General features: G+C 44.4%; 1 protein-coding gene across 1 annotated transcript; it reads right to left on the reverse strand.

The window, feature by feature from the left end:
• Positions 1-990: 990 nt before the first annotated feature.
• col8a1a (collagen, type VIII, alpha 1a) lies at positions 991-12,129 on the reverse strand. Its single transcript, XM_084478432.1, has 3 exons — positions 12,090-12,129; positions 3,791-4,097; positions 991-3,055 (listed from the first exon to the last, which is right to left on the reverse strand). Exons 2-3 carry the CDS (start codon positions 4,086-4,088, stop codon positions 1,122-1,124), a joined length of 2,232 nt encoding a protein of 743 aa, XP_084334558.1. The 5' UTR covers positions 4,089-4,097; positions 12,090-12,129; the 3' UTR covers positions 991-1,121.
• Positions 12,130-12,293: the final 164 nt, after the last annotated feature.

Genomic DNA, 12,293 nt, shown 5'->3' on the forward strand with positions numbered 1-12,293 from the left:
TTTAAGGGTGATTGCTGTTTCAATTTTATTCTTTGTTGGAGGATAGGTGTAGCAACAAATTACGTCTTAAGTGAATTTCAAGCTAAATGTTTCACTTTTAACATTTATGTAGAGTATGCATAACTATTTAGTTTTCCTTATTTAATCATATCATTAATTCTTGACCCATGTGGTTTTGAGTATTTTACCTTTCCTCTTACTCTTCTATTAAAATAAAGTACAGCATTATTTTGGAGTAGGCCTAAAAGGAGTATTTGTACTTCAAAGTAAAACTCTTCTGTGTCGGGATTGAGTCATTTGTAAACACTTCATTTAGAACGTTTAGTGAATGCTGTTAACCTTTTCCATCATTCCAGTAAACATTACCACCTGACAAACTTTCACCTTACAACTTCTCTCCTCACACAACGTCTTGTCTGCGTTAGAAAATAACCAATCACAATTCAGAGTAGAAAAAAAATAACCTATTCAGGTATGCACACTAAACACAGCATGCCTAATCTCTGTTTGACAGGAAATACATGTCAAACCTTCCTTCATACATTCTTTGCCACACAGGGAAGCTGCCAGCTTTAGTATAAAGTTATCCATACTTGGTGAGTGATGAAACATCGAGGCAACAGCATGACACTGTCGCAACAACCATACTGCACACGTTAAACCCCCTCCTCTCTCACTTTCCAAGTACCACCCAACTACCCACACACACACACCCACACACACACACACACACACACACACGCACACACACACGCACACGCACACGCACACGCACACACACGCACGCACACACACACACACATACACGCACAGGATTTGAAGGTTCACATACATTGTGTAGAGCACAATTTCACGTGAACATTTTGCAAGGTTACACATTCAATTTGTTTATTTATGTCTGTAAATATGAAAATCATTGAACTGTTCAACACACTCATACCTTTCTTATAAGGCTTTAATCTCTGTCAACCGCCCGCAACAGATTGTTGACATTTTAAATGTGTTTACACTTAAATGTATTTCATAATTAGGGCTTACTTTGTGTCATCCCGTTATACACCTGCCTATTTTGACCGAAAATTATTCTTTTACAAAAATACGAATGTGTGTTGTTGTCATTTTTACATTGGGTACAATAAATATCCTGAGAAGGACGAGTGGACGTACTGGCCAGCATAAAGTCCTGCGGCCTGATCGGAAGGCATCTGTATGTACACGGTGTCCCCCGGTTGTAGGGGTAGCACTGCGCTGCCCGACGCTTGGTCCAGGTAACCCTTCTTGTATTCATCGTATGTGTACATCACAGGCTCATTGTTCCTCATCAACGCCACCCATATGTTGGCCCCTTTGCAGTGAATGTGGTAAGCAAAGTAGTAAATGCCGGGCATGTCACATGTGAACAAACCTGTCTGAGGGTTGTAGTTTTGGCGGCCGTTATACAACAGCTTGTCAAAGATAATGGGGGCACCCACGGGGGGGAAGGGTGTCGTGACTAAAGCTGTAAACGCTGGCATTTCCAAGCCGCTGGCCCCCAATACCTCTGCCCCGTTTGCCCCAAACTTTCCCTTTTCATAACCACCAGCCTTGACCCCATCGATTTCAGGGCCCATCCCCGGAAGGACTCCCATCAAATCCGGATTCAGGTCAGCGGCTCCAGGTGGGCCTGGAGGTCCGGGGGAACCAGGCTGACCTGGTTTTCCTGGTGGTCCTGCGGTACCTTCCTTCCCTGGGGGTCCAATGGGGCCAGTAACACCTGGAGTCCCCACACCTGCAATGCCAGGCTCACCAGGAGCACCGCTGTCTCCTTTTGGACCAAGAATACCAGGTGGTCCGATAGGTCCTGCTGCGCCGTCCAGCCCTGGAATTCCTTTTGGACCTTGGGGCCCAACTTCACCAGGAGCCGCGCCTTGTCCCTTTGGACCTGGTGGTCCCGTGGAACCAGGGGCCCCAGGTAAACCTTTGTGTCCATCTTCTCCTTTTGGCCCGACGGTTCCCGGTGGACCTCTTGGTCCTGGCTCACCAAGCTCTGCCGGTAGACCATCCTTACCAGGAAGTCCTTGCAGGCCAGGATCTCCCTTGACTCCATCAACCCCCTTAGGTCCCCCTACTCCTTGGTCTCCTTTGGGACCAGGGGCTCCACCACTGCCCGACGGTCCAATAAGACCTGGGGAACCCGGCTGCCCTTTTGGCCCAGGAGGTCCAAGCATACCAGGCAGACCACCGTGACCTTTATCTCCAGCAGGTCCCGGTCCTCCCGGTGGACCACCCATACCCTTATCACCCTTGGGTCCTGGGAATCCTGGTTTTCCAAAACCAGGTAGTCCTGGCTTCCCAGGTAAACCCGGGGGACCTGGGTGACCTTTCATCCCCAGCGGTCCTGGCTGTCCAGGCAGGCCGTTCTGACCTGGTCTCCCATGACCGGGTAGACCAGGGGGGCCAGGCTCCCCGCCCACTCCGGACGGCCCGGCGTGTCCTTTCAGCCCCAGAGGTCCAGGCTTCCCTGGTGGTCCGTGTTGTCCCGGCTGTCCGTTCGCACCAGGCTTCCCGATGCCAGGCAGACCACCTGCGCCAGGCGGCCCCCGGGGTCCGGGGAGGCCTTTGTGTCCCGGTTGTCCCGGCTGACCCATCCCTTTGTCCCCTTTGGGTCCCGGTAATCCCGGCAGGCCTGGCAGGCCTTTGTGTCCGGGGTCGCCTTTGGGGCCCGGCTGGCCTGGAAGACCCTGACCCCCTGTCTTGCCTATTCCAGGCAGCCCCGGTGGTCCAGGATTCCCTTGAGGCCCCGGCTGTCCGATCGGGCCCTCGCTGCCACTGGGACCCATTTCCCCCTGTGGGCCCTGCTCACCGTTTCCACACGGCTTGCCCGGCAGCCCCGGCATACCTGGCTTGCCCACCCCGGGTGTCCCCGGTGGACCTAGAGGGCCTGGTAGTCCAGCGGGACCTGGCTGTCCGTTTCCAGGAGGTCCGGCGGGTCCCATGGGGCCCTCTGGTCCGGGAGGCCCGGCCAGACCTGGCCCACCTTGGGGCATTCCTTCAGCACCGCTGGGGACTGTCTGACCTGTGGGCAGTGGGCACATGTTCACCCGTGAATACCCATAACACAACCAGTACGTATGTATGTGTGAATGATCGTATGTATGTATGTATGTAGGTATGAATGATTGTATGTATGTATGTATGTATGTATGTATGTATGTATGTATGTGTGTGTGTATGTATGTATGTATGTATGTGTGTATGTATGTGTGTGTGTGTATGTATGTATGTATGTATGTATGTATGTGTGTATGTATGTGTGTGTGTGTATGTATGTGTGTGTGTATGTATGTATGTATGTATGTATGTATGTAGGTATGTATGTGTGTGTGTGTGAGTGTGTGTGTATGTATGTAGGTATGAATGAATATATGTAATATATGTATGTATGTATGTATGTGTGTGTGTGTGTGTGTGTGTGTGAGTGTGTGTGTGCGTGTGTGTGCGTGTTTGTATGTATGTATGAATGAATATATGTAATATATGTATGTATGTATGTATGTGTGTGTGTGTGTGTGTGCGTGTGTGTGCGTGTTTGTATGTATGTATGAATGAATATATGTAATAAATTTAAGTATGTACAGTATGTATGTATGTATGTATGTATGTATGTTTATATGCATTTATTTATGTTTGCATGCAAGTATGTATGCATGTATGTATGTATGTATGCATGCATGTATATATGCATGTATGTATGTAATGACATGATCATTCTGTGGTTGTTCTCGAACACCTTTTGAAAGTTGACTCTCACCTTTGTCCTGCCTGCTGTTGTAGCCACCACCTTTATGGGCGTTCTCATTCCCCATGTGCATGGGCATCTGGGGGGGGATCTCCTTCCTGTAGTGGGGGTACTGCATGTAGGGCATCTCTTTACCGTGGAACTGTGGCAGGGGGAATCCCTCCTTACCGATGCCCATGTGCTGGACGTGCTGCATGGGCTGGTGGTGCTGTGGGTGCTGCTTGTGTCCGTAGTACGCCCCACAGTGGACAACCCTGAGTCCTACAAGCTGGAGCGCCACCAGGAAGAGGGGGGCAGGGAGGGGAGGCATGGCTGGGGCCTGGCAGGGGAAGCAGAAGAGGGAAACTATAATAAACACTAATGAATACCGTAGTGTAGTGGTTGTGTGTGGTTGTGTGTGTGTGTGTGTGTGTGTGTGGGGGGGGGTTTGGGTGTGGGTGTCTGTATGTGTGAGAGAATGTGTGTGTGTCTGTGTGTGAGTGTGGGTGTGTGTTAACAAAACATATGCCGTTCTTTGTTGGTGTCATTAGTGTATTTCAACAAATTTAAACATCATCATCATTACAAAGTCATCATCATTTTCGCATCAAGTCAGTTTATTTAAACAGTCCTTAATTAGTCTCAAAGGGCCCACATGATAGCCCAACGGGAATCTTAATTCTAAATATGGTAATGAGGAAAAAAATTACTTTTTTGCTTTTAAGATGATAAAATGAATTGTAATTTAACCTAATTGATTCAAATTTAGTATTTGGTACCAGGCAAACGGTTGGCTTCCTTACAGTGGCCAACGGTCAAATGGGATCGTATTATATTACCAGCAATAATAACATCTGTAAGAACTGATTGATTAACCAATAATAAATTAATAAATTGTGCTGTTTCTAAAAACAGGAAATACAATATTTCTGATTATTTTTCAACTTCACATTATTCTTATTCTTATTGCTTATTCACAGAGACGTCTTTCTTTCTATTGGAATTGGACTTTTCACATCTGCCAATTTTTTATATAAATGAATAATAATTCACGACCGGATTAGAGGACTTGAGGACGTGTCTCCGGGTGTCTGCGGTGTTATCGTTAGTCAGAGCGTCAGTGTTGTCCAGATACCAGTCATAGTGGGGTATGAACGGAACATTCCTGAGAGCGAAGAACGCGCAGCTTTCAACGTCTAAACTAATCGGCCGACGGCTATTTACCACAAGATGACGGGACACTTACTGTTTGCAAAGGCATTTTTCTTAATCCTTATCTTTTGGCAGCGGCAAACAAACCGTGTTTCACTACGAAAACTGTTTTCATTTTTTTACTTTTGACAATTTATTGATTGGAAAAAGAAGGTGAAATCTCTGCCGTTACGTTTTTATTTATTATATTGTCTGACATATTCCAAATACACAATAAGGGAATCAAATATATCAATGTACGCAGAGTTTATCCCAGATAGAGACAATAAGATAACACATTATGTGTTTCTTATGACGAAAACTCTCGTCGCCAAACCACACATGAATATGATTATTCAAATTAAAAGATAAGATTAGGAGATTATAAGAAGGCAAGGTTATCATAAATTAGAATTGGTGAACAACAACAAGAACAAGGAGACAGCATCCACCAGAATGATTATCGTTATTATTTTGATTATCCACCCATTTTCATGTATTTCTTGTTCACACGCTTATTTCTATCGTTCTATTGTTTGTTGTCCCACCATGCAATATGTTTGTTGTCCCACCAAGAATAAAGTATTTTATTTTTCCAGGCAGGATGTTACTCTCAAAACAAGCACAGGCTTCGAGTTACTACTATAGGAATGATTGCAGTAAAGTTATAATCTTTAATTTAACAAAGGCCTACTTTGCATGAAATCCTGCCCTTCCATCCATCCATCCATTCAATCATCCATTCATTCTCACATTCTTCCATTTATCCATTCATCCATCACTCCATCCATCCATCCATCCATTCATCCATCCATCCATAGATACAGCGACCAACGCACCACAAGTCTTCATTCTAATCCCATCATGGACCTCATCCTCTGGGCCTTTTCCATCATCATCACTAGGCAGGACAAGCATCCTTGTTACCCTTTAACCTTCTGTCGGCCGGATGCTGGTTTTAACACGGCGCTGCTACTCTCTGCCCCTTTGACGGCCGTTCTCCCCGGCACCTTTGAAAAGAGGCCCATCCTCCCCGCAGCCATGAAAGAAGCGGCGTGCCAGAGACTTTTGATGAATAGGGTCAGTCTGGAGCTGTCTCTGCTCCCGACGCACAGATTCCAGCCTCAATATTCTGCTCAACCCTCTGTGCATAAACGTATACGGTATGAGGTTTGCAGAACCAACCCCTTGACCGAATGGTCAAGTGGCTAATGGAAGTATGGTGGAAAAAGGGGTAATTTCTTCCATCTGAATATGTCTGGAGCCATCCAATGTAGAGACACCTAAGAATTACAACACTGAGCATACCAAAACTATAAACCAACGCCGTATAGACACAGACAGGCCAGAGTTCACAATCAGACCGAAAGCAACCTAAAAGAATAGCAGATTTATCAAAAGCCCTCTTACATTTCAAACGTTTATGATTCATGGTACTACCCTAGTCCTAAGAACATCTGTTTTCAGCCAAAAGAAGCAAACATTATGCTGAATTTCACTGCAGAGGGAATCGTAGCAGAGCGTATCAGGAAAGAGGACACTTGAATTGGCCGGGCAAGGCAACAAAGGAGTGAAAAGTGTCCAACTTTTGAGAGACATTTGGCGCAGTTTGTGTGACATTCAGTCACACTTTAAGCAGCCAACAGCCTCCAGAGAGTAAACACGTTCAAGATGGCCCTTTATTAAGAGCTTCAAGGTGTTTCCCCCCCAGTTTGGCGACTTTGGGAAAACTTTCACTTACTATGGTCTAGGATTAAGGAAAACTTTCAACTTTCAAGTGAACAAACGAGCTGTTATTTTTTATGATATAACTATATATCATAGTTCCCTTAATATTGTAGGCCTATATATTATTTCCAAATATTCCATTATGAAGCCAACTAATTGTAATTACTCATAACTTTGTCTGTCAGTGCTAGCCTACCTCATCAACACAATTATAAACACACATATAAATGTCTACTTCACAATTTCTACTGCAGTCTAGTCTACTGCAGGAAGGAGGATAGAGATAAAACAACGTAGCTTCTGATGCTAATAGACACTCACTGAACAATAAAAAAAAGAACAGTTAATGATCTAGAAAAAAACTGGTAAGTTTGTACCTCAGGACATGCTATGCCCCTTTCTGCCGTTAGAGGGTGTATACAGTCGGGTTTTATACAATGGTGAAAAACACTATTGTTACATAACGTGTTAGAACGGTGACACAGTATGTCTCTATGCGTTTGAATTGCATTACAGAAATTAAGAATAGTTAATGTAAATTCACTTACATTAGATTAATTTGATGCAAAGTTTTTTTTTTTCTTGGCAACCAAACATATGTAGGCCACATGATCTCAGATGAGCACATGAGGATCTATTGAACATGCTATAAAAGGTGATGATCATACCATTTACACTTCACTACATGCCCTGTTAACTTGTTAACACGCATAAACACACAGTCACACACATTCACTCACGCACACATGTGCACACACACACACACACACACACACACACACACACACACACACACACACACACACACACACACACACACACACACGTATACATAAATAAATACACTCTTTAATTATTCATGGGATACATCACCTGTTCTGCACGTCCCATCAAATTAAATCAGAGTCAGTGCTGATTTAACATGAATTAGCATGATTTAGCGGTGGTTTAGCATGCTAGCTCATGCATGAGTTCGGTGGTACATGAGGTCTGCACTTCTAGCATCTGCTGCCAAAACCACTGCCGTGTAGCTGGTCACACTCGACTGGGAGTCCTCCCTGCCCAGCTGGGCCTAGACAGTCTAAAAAATAAGCAGAAAACCTTCTAGAAGTGTAGCTGGCATTGTGCGTGCCCCTGTTCCCCCCCCCAAACTACTTCCAGATGTCCATCGTCTGGATATTTTACATACAACAACGCATGGTAAATTTCCCATTCGTTGGTTAATACCGCTTTATCTTGATGTCATCCAGTTTGTGGTAGTCTTAAGATGATGGTTGCTCTTAAAACTACACTTGCCGGAACCTTTTTCCAAGACCGCAGCCTGTGGACAACGTTTTTATGGATAGGCTTAAGGAACAACAGAGTTACCTACTTTCATTTGAATCACATTTGACTCACAAGCTTATTTGCATAAGCTTATTTAGAAGTGTTATAATATGTAAAGTTTGCATTCATTTGATAAAGAAATACTAGTATCCATTCCTTTATATATTTACAAAATAAATATTTTGTAAATATATATATAAATAAAAATAAAATAGACTATTCTTAAAATAATGTAAGCAAAGAAGTCCGAGTAAGGATTAGGTAGTTGGGATGTCTTTGTTTCATATTCCTCTACTCTTCCTCTTCTCATTCCTCATTCTTGTATTATACTATTTGATTCGTTTAAGTAGTTATGTTGTCTTTTATCTTAACTGGCTGCGTGGGTTATGACAATACTCATGATTGTTATCAAGAATGACAATTACACTAACGCCAACCAGCTGAAGTGATGATACTTGCTAATAATTGATGCGTACATTCTTGCTAAGCTACATGATGAGCCAACACACCAAGGGATGATGGATCTGGAAAATGTTGTCGTTTAAACAACACAAGGCATAAAAACAATACAAACAATAAAAATGCATTGTTAGTTGAGATAGTAGTGTGTGTGTGTGTGTGTGTGTGTGTGTGTGTGTGTGTGTTTGGTGTGTTTTTTTAGATTCACACGTTAGTACTCAAAGACGCACTGAATATAAGACGTAGGGCTTAGGGCTTAGGGAGGAATGTGAGTGTGGTGGCTGGCATACTGTAAAGGTGAGATGATGTGGTACACAGCTGCATCCATGGGAAAATCCAGCACTCCTTCAAAAGCATTTCTCCCATTCTCTCCTCCCCCGGATCAGACTGACATGAAGATATCTTTATTTACCACCACCCCAGATGCATCTGTCTGTCTGCTGCCCCCCTGCACACGTGCACGCACACACGCACACACACACGCACACACACACACACACACACACACACACACACACACACACACACACACACACACACGCTCGCATCTATTAACATCCCATTGCACTAACACTTACTCTCACACACACTCACTATCGCTCTCTTTCTCTCTCTCTCTCTCTCTCTCTCTCTCTCTCTCTCTCTCTCTCTCTCTCTCTCTCTCTCTCTCTCTCTCTCTCTCTCTCTCGTGAACACACACTCTCACACACACACACTCTCTCTCTCTCTCTCTTTCTCTCTCTCTGTGTGGCACACACACACACAGACACAGACTCGTCCATCTGTTTGGCATTGTGTGTGGCATTTTCAGGCATTTTCTCCTCCTGTTGCCCTCACCTGTTTACCAGTGTGTGTGTGTGTGTGTGTGTGTGTGTGTGAAGACACTGAGTCAGTGTCTCCCCGGTCAGGAGGCTCTGACCCGCTCCCTGACCTGGGCCCACCCCCGTGGCCCGGGGTGTCAAATGGAGCTTGTCTCCTCCCCAGGGAAGACCTCTGCGTCTCGGCCCCTTGTAGGTGGTGTGTGTGTCTTGTGTGTGTCCGTGTGTTTGTGTATTTGAATAACGGAAGATCATTATACTTATGTCTATTATGTCTGCATGTACCGACACAAACACACAAGACATCTTCCCCATTACGTTCTAGACGGAGTGGTTCAGAAGTTCTGTGTTCCGAACTCCACTTCCCGCCAATGACGTAGCGTACGTCATAATATAACACGATTAATATTAATGATTGTATTATAAAGACACACAAAGGTGTATTATCCCCGGCTCCACTAAGAGGGGTTGCAATATGGTCTTGGATGAGTCTGTGTGTTTCCCCCTCCATCATATTCAGTAAGTTCCTTCTTGTGCACATGGACACGGCCCGCGCATAATTAAACCCAGAACTCAGTTAACATTTGCTTTCCATTTCCGCACACACACACGCACACACACACACACACACACACACACACACACACACACACACACACACACACACACACACACACACACACACACACAGGTTTGCAGATACAACATTTTAGAAAGTACAAGAGAAAGATTCTGATCACAAAGAAGACCCTATAAAATAGCACCCCCTCAAATCACTCTTACTTTTACTTAAGTTCAAACAAGCTGACATACACACACACACACACACACACCCACACACACACACACACACACACACACACACACACACACACACACACACACACACACACACACACACACACACACACACAGTAGCAGGGCAGCTCCTCATTCACTGCCACAGCTGTGCAGCTAAACGACCTCCGTGTATTTACAGAACACTTGGCTCCTCTTTGTGTCCTGCGAGCTCTCCCTGCTCTGCCTGGCCTCTCTGCCCTCTCTGCGGCTCACCTCCCGGCCTCTCCTTTGTGCTTTTGTTGCTACTTGCAACCCAGATGTTTGCTGAACAATGAATTTGGGGCAATAATTACACATGCGCAAACACAAGCAGACGCATGCACACCGCACAAAACAAATACACACACACACACACACACACACACAGAGATGCACACACACGCACACACACACACACACACACACACACACACACACACACACACACACACACACACACACACACACACACACAGCTATGCAAGATGGCCCTTCATCAATCAAATATTTGAGGGTATTGGTATGATAAACGGGTAAAGAAACAAGTCAGTGCACAGCATCAGTCCAGCAGCCACAATAATCAGTGAAATATTCACACATTGGCAAGGATTAAAACAACAAAAACATGATCTGTCGATGGATATTCTTGCCGATAATTATTTTACACATATCTGAGATATTATTGGGTACGAAAGAGACCCGATTTTTACTGTGTAATGAACATAAGCAATAATTATTATAAGTTAGTTAGTCAGGATAAGTTACCGACCGACCGTCATTTATTTAATTCATTTTGACATATATTAAATTCTTTACACATTACAATAGACCAAAAGGGGATACGATCAAATAAAAAAAAAAGGAATGCCTGCCTGACGCTTTTACTGAGAAAAATCCCAGAGAGAACCTGAGCTACAAAGTGTGTTAAGGAAACACCTGCAGAGAACACAACTGTAACAGTAGTTATCAGGGACACACCTACAGCACAGATGGTGATTGCAGCTGTGGATGACTCCAGCTCACCTCAGAGAGGGCTCATTCTGCTGATGGGACCCTGCAGTCATAGGAGAAGGGGCTGCTTAGACAGTGACTGTGTGTGTGTGTTTGTTTCCCAGCTACTTTCTCACCACACTGCTGCTTCTTCCCCACACCCCCTCACCCAAACCTGACAGTTTGGCTTCAGCTTTGCATTCATGCGTACACACAATGGACACACACCGGACACACACCGGACACACACGCACACATGCACGCACGCACACACACGCACACACACACACACACACACACACACACACTGACAAACCAGAATAATCTGGATACATATTGATGTGGGACAATATCGTGTGTGGTATGGGAAAAGGATGCCGTGACAAATGGATATTAATTAGTGGGACCCGGATGTTTCCAACTCTCTTAAACTGCGCTGCCTTGCTGCAACCCAATTTAACCCAAATTCCAATTGAGCCAATCAAAAGTGAACTCAATGAAAATACAAAATAAAGCTAAGTAATAATCAAAATGTATGAAAATGATTTGCCTTTGATCAGGTTACAATCAATATATAGAATGCCTTTGATTTCTTTCCAGCATTTTAATGTACACATGTTGAGTATAAAGAGTATATTGAGTATAAGGGGAGTATGTGTTGAGGACGAATAATAATTCCTTGCAAAAACATTTAACCATTCTATATTTTTATCCACGAGTTCAATTTTGCTGTCTTTTTGGTTCAGTTAAATTGTGATTTGACAAATTGAGAAAAAAGTTCATCAGAGAATGATACCAATTTCAAAAATAATCTAATAATACAATGACAAATATTAAAACCCAATGCATGCATCTTTCCACACACACAAACCAATAAAATACCAAATGAGTTACCTGTAATATCAAACAGAAACCCGGCACCAGAATTGAGCATCTGACAGAAGACAAATACACAACCGATACGAGGGAGGAATGGAGAGCGATGACGACCGGGCCCTTACCTTGTGGAGCGTCTTTAATACAGGAAATAATCACGTAGACGGATTGGACAGCCTACCCGGACACAGAGAACCCTGAGGTATGAACACAACCACACTGCATGGACCGGGCTTATAACTAAAAGAGGGTGGAGCTGCTGCACCAGAGGGCGGGGCACAAGGGAGAGAGCGAGAGAGGGAGAGGGAGAGAGCAGAGAGAGAGAGAGA

Source organism: Micromesistius poutassou (genome assembly GCF_964030765.1).
Source record: "Micromesistius poutassou genome assembly, chromosome: 14".
NCBI lineage: Eukaryota > Metazoa > Chordata > Actinopteri > Gadiformes > Gadidae > Micromesistius > Micromesistius poutassou.

What these genes read in the sequence shown, in the direction of transcription:
- col8a1a (XM_084478432.1), bottom strand. Translation starts at nt 4,088, where the DNA reads ATGCCTCCCCTCCCTGCCCCCCTCTTCCTGGTGGCGCTCCAGCTTGTA. An exon ending in CAACAGCAGGCAGGACAAAG is followed by an intron (nt 3,056 to 3,790) that starts GTGAGAGTCAAC and finishes CACTGCCCACAG; the next exon opens with GTCAGACAGTCCCCAGCGGT.